At 40.2% G+C, this 17258-nt stretch overlaps 1 protein-coding gene across 2 annotated transcripts in view; it reads right to left on the reverse strand.

The window, feature by feature from the left end:
• TPH1 (tryptophan hydroxylase 1) overlaps positions 1-16090 on the reverse strand; it is a 32396-nt gene extending 16306 nt beyond the window's left edge. The window contains exons 1-4 of one of the 2 annotated variants that reach the window (XM_006052918.3): positions 15937-16090; positions 6700-6836; positions 2602-2785; positions 63-163 (exon numbers count right to left, since the gene is read on the reverse strand). In XM_006052918.3, coding sequence (XP_006052980.1) covers positions 63-163; positions 2602-2785; positions 6700-6816 — 402 coding nt within the window. In that variant the 5' untranslated portion in view covers positions 6817-6836; positions 15937-16090. Of the gene's footprint in view, positions 1-62; positions 164-2601; positions 2786-6699; positions 6837-15837 lie in introns of both variants that reach the window. The other variant, XM_025266727.2, reaches the window with a different exon arrangement.
• Between the last annotated feature and the right edge of the window lie 1168 nt (positions 16091-17258).

The following is a 17258-nucleotide window of genomic DNA, read 5'->3' on the forward strand; positions in this document are numbered from 1 at the left end:
TTTGTTTTAAATTATTTTCATGAAAATATTATATTTTTATATTTTATATTTAAAATACTTACAGGATGGTCAGCATCCAGTTCAGATCCATACATCAGAACTCTGTTGGCACAATGGTCCAGGTCAGAAATCTTCTTTGGAAACCAAGGAACAGTTTCCATGCCTGCAAAATACAAAAACCACTAACAGTTGAAGAGATCCTCTTAAATTAGGCAATAAGAAAGAAGAAATTAAGGAAGTCACAAATGCATTTGGATGAGATTTTTTATTTTAGCTTGTACTTTGAGACAAAATGTAAACAAGTAAGTTGTTCTAGTTCTAATAAGTACATCTTATTCAAAATTTTTGAATTTAAAAATGTTTTGAGCCTTAACTTCCTAAGTCTTGGAGAAATTATGTATTTTAGTCACAGACCAAAAGTTCAAAACAGTTTAAGCTACAACTTTAGCTATCCTTAAAAAGTAGATAAGGATGAACTTTACAGATCAAGGTGCAAATTTATTAAAAACTCATTTTTAAATTTAAATGTTTAAAACTCTGAATGTCTTTAAGTTTAAATGCTTTTAAATTATTAAAAACTCTGAATGTTATTAAACACTCTGAATGTGTGGCTCAGCTGGTAAAGAATCTGCCTGCAATGCGGGAGACCTGGGTTTGATACTTGGGTTGGGAAGATCCCCTGGAGAAGGAAAAGGCTATCCACTCCAGTATTCTGACCTGGAGAATTCCATGGATTGTATAGTCCATGGGGTTGCAAAGAGTCGGACAGGACTGAGCAACTTTCACTTTCACTGAATGTTTATTTTTGTTGATTGAAAGTATCCAAGAGATCATATGGCTCCCCACTCCAGTACTCTTGCCTGGAAAATCCCATGGGCAGAGGAGCCCGGTAGGCTGCAGTCCATGGGGTCGCTAAGGGTCGGACACGACTGAGCGACTTCACTTTCATTTTTCACTTTCATGCATTGGAGAAGGAAATGGCAACCCACTCCAGTGTTCTTGCCTGGAGAATCCCAGGGAGGGCAGAGCCTGGTGGGCTGCCATCTATGGGGTCGCACAGAGTCAGACACGACTGAAGCGACTTAGCAGAAGCAGCAGCAGCAGAGATCATATATGTATTTGCCACTTTGATCTTCTTGCCATCCCTCATATATACAAGTCTTCCTAAAGCTCTTCTCCCTGGAATACCTATTCCACTCCCAGTACTGCTCCACCTCATTTTCAATTTTCCTGAGAATATCCTTCTCCTTCAAGACCCAAATCAAATAAGCCTTCCCTGACCCTGTGCTGCTGCTGCTGCTGCTAAGTTGCTTCAGTCGTGTCCGACTCTCTGCGACCCCATAGACTGCAGCCCACCCGGCTCCTCCGCCCATGGGATTTTCCAGGTAAGAGTACTGGAGTGGGTTGCCATTGCCTTCTCTCCCTGACCCTGTAGGTGGCGCTAATTCTCTATCTTTTGGGTTCCCGGGACTATGATTCAATTCTCCAAAAGCTTTTACCATGTTTTACTGTAATGAAACCGTATATGGCTGTCCTACAGAAAAGAATTGGAATGACTCTAGGGTAAGACTATTTTTTTATATCCCCATTTCTTAGTAGAAATATCTTACACAAGCTACTGTTCCCTAAATATCAACTGAACAATTTAGCCTCTATAAAACATCATTTTTATAGATGAGGTAACCAAAGTCCAGGGCTTCCCAAGTAAAGAATCTGCCTGCCAATTCAGGGGACACAGGTTCGATCCCTGGGTCAGGAAGATCCCCTGGAGAAGAGAATGGCAACCCGCTCCAGTATTCTTGCCTGGAGAACTCCATGAACAGAGGAGCCTGTCAAGCTATATGGGGTCACAAATAGTTGGACACGACTGAAGCAACTTAGCACACATAGCCATACAAATACATAACAGGTGAATATCAGCGTTTATTACACCCCCAATCTTGTGACATAATCTGAAGGGATTATTAAAATTTGAGTACCATATACAAAATGTGACTGGTTTATTTGCTTGTGTTTTGCCCTAAGTAAACTACAAGGATTTTTTTCACAATAGAGATTTTAGACTATATCCTTGCTACTGAGAATCTGAAAACTTAGAGGGCTTTACTGCTTTTCCATTTGGTTTTGGTGGAAGTGAGGGCAAGGAAGAATGTTGTATTTCACATATAAAGTATTTCATATCATAGTCATCAGTAATTGTCAACAGTTTCAGCAAATTTAAATATCCATTTAATATCTGCTAAGAATCTGCCCTGTAAGAGTTATTAAGTGCTCAGAGATTGTGAATTTGAGACTTGTGAAACCAAGAAATGCCTGACAATTTAAAAATTGAGATAACTAAATGGATTTCTAACTATTCTAAATTCTTTATCATACTCAAGGTTTCCTTTTCACTTCTCTCGCCTTTGATAAAATGTTGCTTTATAATTTTTCTTTAGCACCTTGAGCAGTTACATTTTGTATCTTCTTTATTATCAGATTGTAAGCAATTTGAAGAGACAGTGTTTGATTTTTCCTTTCATGCCTTTAAGATAAACATAAGATCAGACACATATATGATGCACTTAATCATCTAAGTAGCATTTTCACCTTTCAACTTACCGTCTTCCTTCACAGTAAAATTATCTGGTAGATTCACAGAGAGAATATTAGAATGAGACTTCAACAGATGAAAAATATCATTCAGTTGTTCTCTACTGATATCACAGTCAACAAAAATCTCAAATTCTGAGCTTCTTCTCTTTGATTTTCGGGACTCGATGTGTAACAGGTTCACATGCTTCTCCTGTGGAAAGAAGATGAAGAGTATCCATGACTGCCTCAAATGGTTATAGTCTCTGAGTGAATTACTTTCATTACCGCTAAAAATCAATCTCATCATTTGTCATAGTAGCCAATGGGGGGAAAGTCCATTTTTAGTGCTGCCAACAGCAAAACAATTCCTCCTAAATATTAGGTGCTTTTTTTCAGTTTGAAAAATTCATCTCACCCTCCAGAAACTAATAAATAAAATAAACACCCACCAGGGAGTCCCCCAGATTTCCACAACTGATTGGCATTCAAATCAAAAGACCTAGTCTTCTAGATGAAAAGAACTCTTTGAAAATTCTCACAAATAAAGGCTAGCTTTTTAAAAAAGTTATCTTGGTGTCTAGTCCTTCAGAAAGAAAAGTTTCCTTTGAAAAAATCCATTTACTAAAACTAGATGAACAGTTTGAACACAAAATGTTTAATATCTCCAATCTCCTAGGCTACAAACTCAAGTAACCAGCTGAATCAGATTGCTTCTTCTGATGTCTTCCCATGCCATCCTGAGCTGTGGGTGCCAAATGTGTAAACCTGCTAGGGGAGGGTATCTTCTGTTACCAATTTGGGTGCTAAGGGAAAACCCTGGTGACATAACCATGAAACAAAAGAACCAATCGCCCAACATCTAAAAAATGAGAGAGTAGATGCTCTCCAATACTAACATGTCGAATCTAAATTAACTGCACAAACACCTGTGTAGCCAGGTAAGGGCAGTGAAGTGTATGAAGAAAGATAAGACATACAAGAAGTTGACAACCTAGTTGGCTAACACATGAAAGACTGTGTGTGTGTGTGTGTGTGTGCGCGCACGCACACATGCACGCGCTCAGTTGTGTCCAACTTTTTGTGGCTCTGTGGACTGTGACCCACCAGGATCCTCCTCTGTCCATGGAATTTCCCAGGCAAGAATACTGGAGTGGGTTGCCATTTCCTACTCCAGAGGATCTTCCCGACCCAGGGATCAAACCTTCATTTCTTGTGTCTCCTGCATTGGCAGGTGGATTCTTTACCACTAGCGCCACCTACGGAGCCTGAAAGACTAAGAAAATACAAATAGTTTGGCTTCAGGGGCAAAAGATGTTCAACAAAGGGAAAAAGCATCATGAGCTAGAGAAAGTAGAAGCTTCTATGAAGTAGATAGGAACTGAGGCGAGTCTTAATAAACAGAAGGGGAGAAGTGGGATTCCAAACAAGAGGGACTTGTATGAGTAAAAGTAGGGATGAGATAATTATCAGGGAATATGAACTTGATAAATAACAATAGAGAGTGAGTGTCAGGGATGTTGGGAACTGGAATAGGCAGGGTTCATCCTGCAATGTAGAATCTATCATGGAACCAATAGAAGAGAGTGAGCTACAAATACTGGAGCTGATCAGGAGCAAAGGAGAGTTTCATTGAATCTATTTCTTACAAATTTTATAATAAGAATGCATTCATAAATTTTTTTGAATGATTACTTGAACAAATGTAAAGCTATACATTATGTTTTTGGAGAAAAAGACACAAAATTTCAATTCTTCCTAAGTCAATCTAAAATTGAATGCTATTAAAATCAAAACACTGATGGAATGTGGCAAGGAAATATAATCAAACAATTTAAAAGTCCATCCAGGAGAAAAATTTAGTCAAGAAGATCCAAGAAAATTCCAGTAAAGTTAAAGCAATAAGTGAGACATTCCCTATCAGATATTTCAATTACAGAAACAGAGGCACAGAGAGGTTAAGCAATTTACCCAAAGGCACACAGTTAGTAAGTGTTCAAGCTGGAATTCAAAGTCAGGCTGTCCAAAACCATAGTCTATGCCCTTAAACACTATGTTGTAATATTGAACCAGGTACAAAAAGAAATAAAAGTCATAATAATGGATAATATGGCTTTTCTCTGAGCAAGATTTACATAATCTTAATAATGAAAACACTAAAGCCTGATATAGCCAAAAATTGGGGCATAACTACACTGGGAAGGTGGGGGAAAGGGAAGTCGAGGAGGCCTCTACAAAAGGGAGTTGTGCCAAGGAAGCTAAATGTTTACTTCCATTGGAGGAAACCAATAGGTAATATTTACAAATGGAAAAATCAAGAAATAGCAGCCGAATACACATATTGTTTATAAATATAGAAGTTAATACTATACAATATAGTTAAAAGAGTTGAAAATGGCTGCCCCCTATAGGTTGAAAAAGTGAAAAAAGTGAAAGTCAAACCTGGGTCTCCTGCCCTGCAGACAGATTCTTTACCATCTGAGCCACCAGCGAAGCTCAGTGGATAGGAATCCGCCGGCTAATGCAGAGATCACAAGTTCAATCCCTGGGTCAGTAAGATCCCCTGGAGAAGGGAAGGCAACCCACGCCAGTATTCTTGCCTGGGAGAGGAGCCTGGCAGGCTACAGTCCATGGGGTCACAGAAGAGTCAAACACAACTTAGTGACTAGACAACAACAATCATTTCTCTAACATAACTGTTCAGTGCTTGTCTTCTGCACTGGCTTGTGCGCACTGTGAGGAGGGGCACTGGGCCTGCTCGGCTCCGGCCTGTATCTCTGTATCCAGCAGGGCACTGTGTGCTTGCTGCTGCTGCTGCTAAGTCGCTTCAGTCGTGTCCGACTCTGGGCGACCCCATAGACGGCAGCCCACCAGGCTTCCCCGTCCCTGGGATTCTCCAGGCAAGAACACTGGAGTGGGTTGCCATTTCCTTCTCCAATGCATGAAAGTGAAAAGTGAAAGTGAAATCACTCAGTCATGTCTGACTCCTAACAACCCCATGGACTGTGGCCCACCAGGTTCCTCGTCCATGGGATTTTCCAGGCAAGAATACTGGAGTGGGGTGCCATCACCTTCTCCGACTGTGCGCTTAGCACTCAGTAAATATTCGTGTCCCGACTGGCTGACCCAATTTCCTTAAGACAGATTTATGAAAGTAAAACTACTGGGCCAAAATGTGTGAACACTTTAAGACTCACAATACTTATTGCCAGATTGTTTCCCTACACATCACATCAATTTTCCTTCACACCAAAGGTGTAGTTAAGTGCCAAATGCTCTGAAGCTCTGACAGTAGGGAGTAGTATAATTGTAGAATCCTTGCTATTTTGCTGTATAAAAATATAATTTAACATATTAATATCAATGATATCATTACAATCTGAATATTTATTTAGCTAAAGTTAAAATTTGCTTTTTCAGAATCTATGAAGTAAATCTTTCTTTCCCCACTTCTTTATTACTTGAATAACAAATTGTTTCTATAAATTGTTTGTATCCATTTACTTTGCCAACAAAGGTCCGTCTAGTCAAGGCTATGGTTTTTCCTGTGGTCATGTATGGATGTGAGAGTTGGACTGTGAAGAAGGCTGAGCACCGAAGAATTGATGCTTTTGAACTGTGGTGTTGGAGAAGACTCTTGAGAGTCCCTTGGACTGCAAGGAGATCCAACCAGTCCATTCTGAAGGAGATCAGCCCTGGGATTTCTTTGGAAGGAATGATGCTAAAGCTGAAACTCCAGTACTTTGGCCACCTCATGCGAAGAGTTGACTCATTGGAAAAGAGTCTGATTCTGGGAGGGATTGGGGGCAGGAGGAGAAGGGGACGACAGAGGATGAGATGGCTGGATGGCATCACTGACTCGATGGACATGAGTCTGAGTGAACTCCGGGAGTTGGTGATGGACAGTGAGGCCTGGCGTGCTGTGATTCATGGGGTCGCAAAGAGTCGGACACGACTGAGCGACTGATCTGATCTGATCTGATCTGATTGCACACTTGATAGAACTGAGCAATATTTTAGAAATTTAAATACTTAAAACATTTCTGTAGTCCACCAATGACGAATTTACAAATAATCTTATAGACCCATTTCATAAAAGTTTTATGCAAAAATATGGAGAGTATTTACCTGGAAGATTTTCAGTGCTTTTATAAGTCCTCCAACTTCATTTTTTAAGGAAAAAATAAGGGTTGCTCTTCCCCTTTCAAAGGAATGGTCTTTGTTTTCCTTATTGTCTTCAATCATGATCAGTTTGGTGTACTTCTCTAAAAACAAAGTATGAAAATAGAAAGATCTAAAAAAGAAAGTTGTGTCATGTAGGCAATGTTTGATAACACAGATATTTGAAACTCAGACAATATTTGATAACATTAACCAAGTTTTATTTTCCTCATCTGTAAAACATGAATGTACAGATATACTTTGCAAGGCCATAATGAGACCAAAATAAGCTAAAAGATAGCCTAGCATAGTACTCAGAATATAATGGGCATACAATACATGTTGGCAGTTTCCTTCTCTTTTTTTCTCCTAATCCAGTGCTTTCGGGGTATGACTCAAGCATGTGGGCTTCTTGCAGTTGTCCTGACTATTGTGGTCTGAACTGAGCACTCTTCCTCCATCAGAGCCTACCTCCTCTCCCCCTACAATTTTAGCACTTTATTATACTGGATCTTTCTTGTTTTTTTAGTTTCAGATGTACAACTTAAGTGATTCAATGTTTTCATAGATTATATTCCATCTAAAGTTATCAAAAAATACTGACTATATTTTCTGTGCTGTATAATATATATATCCTTATAGCCTATTTATTTTATAGATAGTAATTTTTACTGTTAATCTCCTATGCTATTTTGCCCCTTCCTCCTCTACTCTCCCACTGGTAACCACCAGTTGTTCTCTATATCTGTAAGCCTGTTTCTGTTAGTTTCATTAACTTGTTTCATATTTTAGATTCCACATGTAAATGATAATATACAGGATTTGTCTTTCTCTGACTTATTTCAGTAAGCATCATACCCTCAGGGTCCATCAATATTGCTGCAAATGGCAGAATTTCATTCTTTTTATGGCTAATATTCCATTGCGTGTGTATATATATTTATATATTGTTGTTGTTCAGCTGCTAAATCATGTCCAACTCTCACAAGGCTCCTCTGTCCTTCACCATCTCCCAGAGTTTACTCAAATTCATGTCCATTGAATGCGTGATGCCATCCAACCATCTCGTCCTCTGCTGCCCTCTTCTTTTGCATTCATTCAATCATATATATATGCCTCTGTATCTTGGCTATTATAAATAGTGCTACTGTGAATATTGGGGTGTGTGTATCTTTTCAAAGTAGTGTTCTCATTTCCTTTGAGTGTAAGCCCAGGAGGAATTTCTGGATCACATAGGAGTTCTGTTTTTAGTTTTTTGAGGCACTTCCATACTGGTTTCCATAGTGGCTGCACCAATTTACATTCCCACCAACAGTGCAGAAGGGTTACCTTTTCTCCACCTCTCACCATTTGTTAACTGTAGTTATACTGGGTCTTGAATGGCTTTCCTCAAAAGTGTCACTCATACATGGCTTCTAAAAAGACAGTAAACTCCTTCAGAACAGGGATAGGGCCTTTTATTTCTTTTGTAAATTCAAGAGCCTAGACAGCTCTGGACACAGGTGGACTAGATGGATAACTGCTAGCCCAGAGAATTTTGGTTCCAGGTAAGTATCTGCTTTCTCTCTGACTGTGGAATCCCCTAGGCCATGAGCCCTGAAGCCATTTTAGTATTGGCCTACAAGTGCCATATGATTATACAAATACATATATATTTGTGTATGTGTGTATGTGTGTGTATGTGTGTTGGGGAAGGTGAGAATAGTGTAGTAGATAGATGTAGGGTACAGTAACTTTGTACTGGTGACTCTCAATTGAGAAATACACAATTGAGAAATAAGATTTAGATTAGTAAATGGAAAGAGCATATTGAAGATTTATGGTTATTGGTTTTCTTTGGGTTATTAATTCTTCCTAATTGCCCAGTTTCACATCATTATTCTAGTGGAACTGGCATTTAACAACTTAAATTGACATAACCAATCTCACTGCCTTTCGCCACTTTGCATGCATTGTTCCAAGCCTGTGGAGCAGGTATCACAGGATAGCATGGGCTTGAAGCCAGAGAAACTATGTTCCAGTCCCCCGCAGTTCAAACTTCACGAACTTGTGGAAGCCTTCCCTGACCTCCGCAAGTCAACCCCTAGTGTTGATTCTCATTGCACCAGATACTTCCTATTCATAACAACAGTCACATGCGCAGCTGTAGCTCACCTGTATATATGGTTGTTCTGTATTTACAACTAGCCTATGAGTTCTGTGGGGGGCAGGGATCATATATGCTTTTATTCACCATTGTTAGTACCTAGCACAGTCTCACGGAGAAGGCAATGGCACCCCACTCCAGTACTCTTGCCTGGAAAATCCCATGGACAGAGGAGCCTGGTAGGCTGCAGCCCATGGGGTTGCTAAGAGTCGAACACAACTGAGCGACTTCACTTTCACTTTTCACTTTCATGCATTGGAGAAGGAAATGGCAACCCACTCCAGTGTTCTTGCCTGGAGAATCCCAGGGATGGGGGAGCCTGGTGGGCTGCCGTCTATGGGGTCACACAGAGTCGGACACGACTGAAGCGACTTAGCAGTAGCAGTAGCAGCACAGTCTCTGCACATAACAGGGACCGAATAGATGCCACAGAATGAATAAATAAATGAAAGACTGGTGACAGACATGGTCCCCACACTCAGGAAACTATAAGAGTCTTAAATAGAAGAACAGTGTGAAGGATAAGCACTGTAGCAGAGAACACAGATGGTAGTGATGCCAGTGGCTAGATTAATTATTCTGCTATGTATTTAGAGGTGCTTCATTGAGGATGTGTTTGAATTCCTCTCCTAAAGAAAAAGAGAGGAAAGAGCCCATGAGGAGGTGAAAGACGACAGGTGACAGGTGAAAGACAACAGGAAGTGACCCAGTATTTCAGAGCACTGAGGGATCATGCAGGCACGGTAAGCGGGTCAGATCCTTCAAAAGGCTCTGTGCAGTTAATGCAGAGGAGTTTGGACTTGATCTTCTATGCCCATCCAGATACCCATCTCAGGTACCCATACAATGACCAGCCTGATGAAAGGCTAAATGAGAAAAGTTAGGACAAGGTAATTTTCCATTAAGCTAAATTCTTGGCTTTGAAATGCTTTCTATAGGTTGATGCAAAATGAGGGGCTTCATGAATTTCTGTCCTTCTGACCAGAGAACTTTGTAAGTTTTCTCTTTTGGCCATAATGCCCTTTTTAAAACCCATACTGTGTAACATTTGGGGGCACCTTATAAGAAGTAACCCTAAGAGCCCTATCTGGCTTGATAAAGTTATAAAGTACCAAATAAAGCTCAGGAATTTCCAACTGTATGGTCATAAACAATAGTCTGCTACTAAATTTGCCAATGGAGTACACTTTTCTGTTTCAGAATCCAGTCTTTGATACCTTTGAAATTTAGTTTTAAAAAATATTTATCAGGCAGATACTAAGTTGAAGGACTTCTACATATAAGTTCAGAGAGTATGAGGATAAAGAATTTCCCATGCCATGATGACAAGATTCCATCCACTTTTAACAATCCAAGAGATGGCTGAGGAAACTGATACTTGTCAAATGCCTATATATATCATGCACTAATATTGTCCCATATAATTCTCATAAAAATCTTGGTGGAGAGAGATAGGAATTATATTCATTTTATAAATGAGAAAACTGAAGCTTAGAGAAACTAACCTGTCCATGGTAACACAGCTAGAAATGTAAGAACACATATTGAAAACTGCCTATGAAAATGTGAATGCTAACGTATGTATCTGCTTTCACAAGAATTAGCCTAAAAGTGTGCAGAAACACAAAAAGTAGAGAAAAATTCCTAGGATCTAGTTGAAAGTTGATGTCTCAGATGAACTAGATATCTACCTTGGCATCTTCTCAACCACTATTTACACTGCAAAACAGTGAAGGAAATATCTAATCACTGGCCTAACATTTGTCAGTGTATGACCTTGGGCACACTACCTAACTTTTCTAATACAGCAAAGTAACCAAACAGTTAATCAGAACTCACAGCATTCAAAACTCGCTTACACATTTTAAACACATAATGTGACTTGGTATTCTGGTGTTTTCCCCCGAGAAGAAACTAAGCTACTTCAGTTGCCCAAAAATATAAAATTCGAAATTTAACAAATACTTATCAAATCATTGAGATTAAAATCAAAACTGCTTAGATATTTCTAATTGTGTCAATTTATTCTCTGCAATTAAGACAATCTCTGTGTCAAACGCTTTAAAACCAAATGGCCAGTTAAACTTAATGATAATGTGGATTTTTTCTATGATTCAAATGATTACTAGTGGTAAAACAAATAAAATTTCAACCCAAGCACATTTCCATGAATGAATTACTATAGTCAGTGTTAGGGCAGTAAAGATGAAAAAGACAAAGAAGACTATTTGCCTCAAAGGAATTCACAGATTTATTGTGAGGGGGAGGAGGAGAGACAGACTTTCCAGCAAGGACAAATAGGCCGAAGAGAACAGTATACTGAGATCCGAGCTATGATATCTGAGAAGCACACCAAACCTCACCTACTTACCAACCCTGTGACCAATATCCCATGAGATTCTGAAAGTGTTGGAGATGGTTTGTGGCCCATCCCTGAGTCTCTGAGAAGAAAAGATTTATGGATGGGAAGCAAGACATCCAAAAAGGGATTTTCAGCTTCAAAGGAACTGACCATTTCTTAAGGTAAGCTTAATTATACACAGGAAATTCTGAATTGGTGGCTCTAGAGCTAAAAATTCAGGGATGGTCTCAGATTTGCATTCTTAGAGATGTGAAAACCTTTGGAAACAGTTCTTATGTGTCTAACCATCACTCAAAGACCATGCACTTTTTATTTTTTCTCACAGAGTATTGGTGACTTTGTCCTATAGTATACTACTGCCAATAATAAGAGAGGTATAAAATGATAAAGCAGATTTCTGTAATAAATCCAACTACAAATCCATGTAAACAAGTTATAATTTCTATGTGTATTAATTTTCTTATATGCAAAATTGGATGGAGGCTAATTAGCCTCAAGTTTGTGGCTATAAGGAGAAGCAGTATAATACATGAAACTCTTAGAACAGATGCTGACCTAAACTAGTTCAGTTCAGTTCAGTTGCTCAGTCGTGTCTGACTCTTTGCCACCCCATGAATCGCAGCACGCCAGGCCTCCCTGTCCATCACCAACTCCAGGAGTTCACCCAGACTCACGTCCATTGAGTCAGTGATGCCATCCAGCCATCTCATCCTCTGTCGTCCCCTTCTCCTCCTGCCCCCAATCCCTCCCAGCATCAGGGTCTTTTCCAATGAGTCAACTCTTCTCATGAGGTGGCCAAAGTACTAGAGTTTCAGCTTTAGCGTCATTCCTTCCAAAGAAATCCCAGGGCTGATCTCCTTCAGAATGGACTGGTTGGATCTCCTTGCAGTCCAAGGGACTCTCAAGAGTCTTCTCCAACACCACAGTTCAAAAGCATCAATTCTTCTGTGCTCAGCCTTCTTCACAGTCCAACTCTCACATCCATACATGACCACTGGAAAAACCATAGCCTTGACTAGACAGACCTTTGTTGGCAAAGTAATGTCTCTGCTTTTGAATATGCTATCTAGGTTGGTCATAACTTTCCTTCCAAGGAGTAAGCGTCTTTTAATTTCATGGCTGCAGTCATCATCTGCAGTTGATTTTGGAGTCCCAAATAATAAAGTCTGACACTGTTTCCCCATCTATTTGCCATGAAGTGATGGGACCGGATGCCATGATCTTCGTTTTCTGAATGTTGAGCTTTAAGCCAAATTTTTCACTCTCCTCTTTCACTTTCATCAAGAGGCTTTTTAGTTCCTCTTCACTTTCTGCCATAAGGGTGGTGTCATCTGCATATCTGAGGTTATTGACGTTTCTCCCAGCAATCTTGATTCCAGCTTGTGCTTCTTCCAGTCCAGCGTTTCTCATGATGTACTCTGCATATAAGTTCAATAAGCATGGTGACAATATACAGCCTTGACGTACTCCTTTTCCTATTTGGAACCAGTCTGTTGTTCCATGTCCAGTTCTAACTGTTGCTTCCTGACCTGCATACAAATTTCTCAAGAGGCAGATCAGGTGTTCTGGTATTCCCATCTCTTTCAGAATTTTCCACAGTTGATTGTGATCCACACAGTCAAAGGCTTTGGCATAGTCAATAAAGCAGAAATAGATGTTTTTCTGGAACTTTCTTGCTTTTTCCATGATCCAGGAAATGTTGGCAATGTGATCTCTGTATTAGTAAATATTAGCTCTAACAATGGGAAGTGCATCCCACATTTTCCAGTCTTTCAAAAAAAATGTTAAACATAATATAATTTATATTCTAAACTTCCCTGGCTAAAAACTTTTCTTTCCCTGGGAATTAAGCATTTCACAAGATAGTTATAAATCTACTTCTTATAATAGAAAGCACATGGAAAAATTGGCATAAAATTTAAGTATTCTTTTGTCTTAAGGTGTTTTTCAGTTTTATTTGTTTATTTGCTATGAAACCCCTAAGTGTATTAAGTTCCAAATCTCAAGTGAATAATTTAGCAATTCTTTTGCAAACAAACAGATGAAGACTCCAAAGTACAATTTACTGAGTCAGTCTATATTTACTGAGTCCCCATTTTCCCTCATATTATCACCGTAACATGCTGAAGTAACAGCATTCTGAAAATATAAGTTATTTCCTGGTCTACCATTATTTTTGTAATATAAGCAAACTTTAACAACAAGCAAGGAACAGAAAACAGGAAAGAAAAATGATGTTTTTGCCAGTCAGTGGTAACACCAACAGAATTTCAGATCTCCTGATAGTTCATCCTTCAACAATCCCTCAGAGCTTAGAATGCAACTCTTCATATCAAACTGTATCAAGATTTTCTTTCACATTTCAAAACTGACCCTTAACCTCCTGTGGCAGGAGCCCCTGTAAGAAGGTACTAATGGTCATAGCTAATCCATCATTTTGGGCTTCATAATTCTTTCTTTTCTCCCTGGTTCTGAAATGGACTAGTGTTGCCTAATGCGTGGGGGTAGAGGAAGGTGAAAGATACATTAATTGAATATTTATGACAGGTAAGGCATTTTGTATACTGAGATTTGGAAATATTCCTATCCCTCTTGTTAAGTCAATATAAGAATGAAGTTTCTCAAAAGGGACTTCTGCTAAGAAACTAGAAGAAAAAAGTTCTCCCCGCTCCCCAACTTCCACCCAAAAATCAACTTAAGAGCATAGGGCTTTGACCTTTACTAAAATTTGGCCACAGCTGGGCCTGATAGAACTTATGAAGCATTTTTATTCTGTCTTTATTGTTACTCCCAAACCCCTTTCAGAACCTCAACATTTTCCCCTTGTCACTTTTTTTCTTTCCCCCTTCAGGCTACCTACCCCCTCTTACTCCTTCAGGGGCAAAGTCCACCATACTAGCCTAGTAAGATAAAAGGTTATGAAGTGTCCAATGGGTCACACTTGTTTGGACATGTGTCTCATGAAGAAGTGTATATTTTACTTTGAAAGCAACACTGTAATAGGCCAGTGCCAACTGGTACTTCCCACTTTTCTGTGAGAGGCAGTGAGCCATTCTCCTATCACCTTTCCTGACCTGACTAAAGATACACTGGGATATAGGAACCTGCCATGTGAAATAATGGACACATACCAAGAAGGTGGTCCGAAGTCCAACATGCCCTTGGTATAGAAGAGGTCAAGGTGTTTACACTGACTGTTTTCTCCATTTAGTTTAATCAGTAGGAGAAGGCAATGGCACCCCACTCCAGTACTCTTGCCTGGAAAATCCCATGGACAGAGGAGCCTGGAAGGCTGCAGTCCATGGGGTCGCTGAGGGTCAGACACGACTGAGCGACTTCACTTTCACTTTTCACTTTCATGCATTGGAGAAGGAAATGGCAGCCCACTCCAGTGTTCTTGCCTTGAGAATCCCAGGGACGGGGGAGCCTGGTGGGCTGCCGTCTACGGGGTCGCACAGAGCTGGACACGACTGAAGCGACTTAGCAGCAGCAGCAGCAGCAGCAGTTTAATCAGTAACAGTGTAACTTAAATTTCTATGATCTAGGAAGCACAGAGCACTATTAAATTAAAGTATTTTGAAAGCATGGATGCTATTTGAAGACAGAATTAAAAGCTTCTGGAAAGACTGGTGTGAAAGAAGAGAACCCTCCAGAGAACCTTGATGTTCTTTTCTGAATGGAGGAAGGGAATGAGGATGAAAGTAAAGATGAAATAAAAAATAAAATATGAAAATGTGAAAAACATTATTTCAGGAAATAAAGGCACCAGCAAACAAAATGGTAATAGAAGATACATCCCTGCCTGAAGATAATCTGACAATAATACATCTACAAATGAACTCCAGTGAACTTCATAGGTCACAGATTATAGCTTTACAGAACCATGTATAGTTACTTTAAGCTGTGCTCACTTCTACTTTTAAAACAAATAAGTGAATTCCATCCTTCTTTGAGAATTAATTGACAGGTGCAAACTTTCACTGGGTTCGAAAGTTCAACTCTAGTCTTTTTGCCCTAAGTCAATTAGAGTAGAACATCAGTGGGGAGTTAATTTTAGACCTCTGTAAACCAAATGGCCAGAGGCAAGATTACGCTTACTTCGACTATTAACAGGATCTGAACTACTAGGTCCAATGCCTCTTTGTTAGCTGCAACCTCGTCCTGGAGCTCTTAGTCCCGTGTTGGGGTGGAGGTGATAAGATGTGATGCTGAGAGGCTTTGCATCAGAGACTCCCTTTTCTTTGGGAGTGTCTAAGGGAAGGTTCCCTTTGTAGGAGTAGAAGGAAAAAAAGAGATGCTGCCGTTTGATATGGAAGAGAAGGAAGAGCGCGTGTTTCTGCTAGCATAGAGGAATCATGCACGCTTGGGTTCAACTCAACCTCAGTTTCCTCATCTGTAAAATTCAAGACATGTCTACTTCACAGGGTTTGATGTGGAGGTGAAATCAGATGACATGTAAACAGCCTGTTTCTGGCACTCAGGAGGACCTCAAAAATAGTATCTTTTCACCCCTAAGAGAGTAGGTGGAAGAGAGAAGAATGAGTGACACAGGAGCACAACTTCGACTTCCCAGACCCAGCTCCCCACGAGCATTTACCTCCCGGAGGATGATCCTGCCTCTCCCCGAGCCAGCCCAAAGCCCCCAAATCCTCGACGGTGGTCCCGGATCCCGACGGGAAGGCACCAACCCACTCACCTGGAGAGCAGCTTAGCTGTGAGCTGGGTCCGCTCGCAGCCTCGCGCTGCCCGCCTCTTATAGAGGCGGGCGTCAGAGCCGGCCAATGGGCGCCCGAGACGACCGTGCAGTGACCAATGAGGAAAGGGTTCGCCTGCCGGGCGGGGGTTGGCGGGGCACCCAAGGAGCTGACCTCCTCTGGGTGCTGACTGTCCCTGCCAGCCTGCGCGGAGAGTCGCACGCCTTAGCCTTTTAATTAAACTAATGTGAGGCCATCCTTAACTACAGAAGTCCGACCAATATTAAGCAATCGAGCTGGAAATTCCCTCCAAATCAAGATAACATCCGTTATTGACACATCGTAGGCTTGCACTGCTTTTCCTGATTGGCAACTGAAGCAGGAATCCGCCGCCCCACCCCCACCCCACCTCCCAGAATATGTGCTCTTAGGTTAATAGTCCAGCCCAGCCTTATCGTTCTCTTGATGACTCCCCTTGTTCCTTAAAACAAGGCAATTGACCTTTTAAGAAGTGCTCAGTACCTTTCCAATTAAAAAAACTTTAAAGCTGCAAACAGATGAGCACGCTATATTAGCAGAGAATCGTACGTCAACAACATGGCACTAAGGTAAAAAATTTGGACTAAAGTACTTGTTGATTGAGCACTCAGTCCATAAGATCCTGTCCCAAAAGGCTATATATGTGCTTCAATTTTTTTTTAAGTCAAGTTTGTTGATGTATCATTTACTCACAGTAAAATTGACCCTTTTGAGATGTACATTTCTGAGTTCTGACAGATACAGTTGTGTAACCACCAAAGGAAAAGAATATAGAACGTTTTTCTCACCTCAAAAAAGCTCCCGTTTCACTTCTCTCCCCTTACATCCAACCCCTGACAACCACTGATGTAATTTATGTCAGTCTAGTTTTTCCTTTTCTGGAATGTCATATAAATGGAATTATACTGGCATGTGTTTTTTGGCTCCTGGCACTTAACATGGTGTTTTTGAATATCATCCATTTTGTTGCCTATCAGTAATTTGATCCTTTTCATTGCTGATTATGGATATATTTTTAAAATGCAGGACATCTACTGCTTTCAAGTGCACTCTTCCTTTTATCTGCCTAACAATTCTATGAGATAATTATTATCCTCATTTTACAGATAAGGAAACTCAGTCTCAGAGAGGTTCTGTGACCCTTTTCTGGCACAGGCTGGTAAATAGAATCACAAATTAAACAAAAGTATTCTGACTTTAAATCTGGTGTTTTTACTACAATTCCATGAAAAACACTAGCCAGGTACAGACATTTCAGAATCAAGCTGTGGTCAAAGACAGCTTT

The sequence above is a fragment of the Bubalus bubalis genome, chromosome 16, assembly GCF_019923935.1.
Source record: "Bubalus bubalis isolate 160015118507 breed Murrah chromosome 16, NDDB_SH_1, whole genome shotgun sequence".
Lineage (NCBI taxonomy): Eukaryota > Metazoa > Chordata > Mammalia > Artiodactyla > Bovidae > Bubalus > Bubalus bubalis.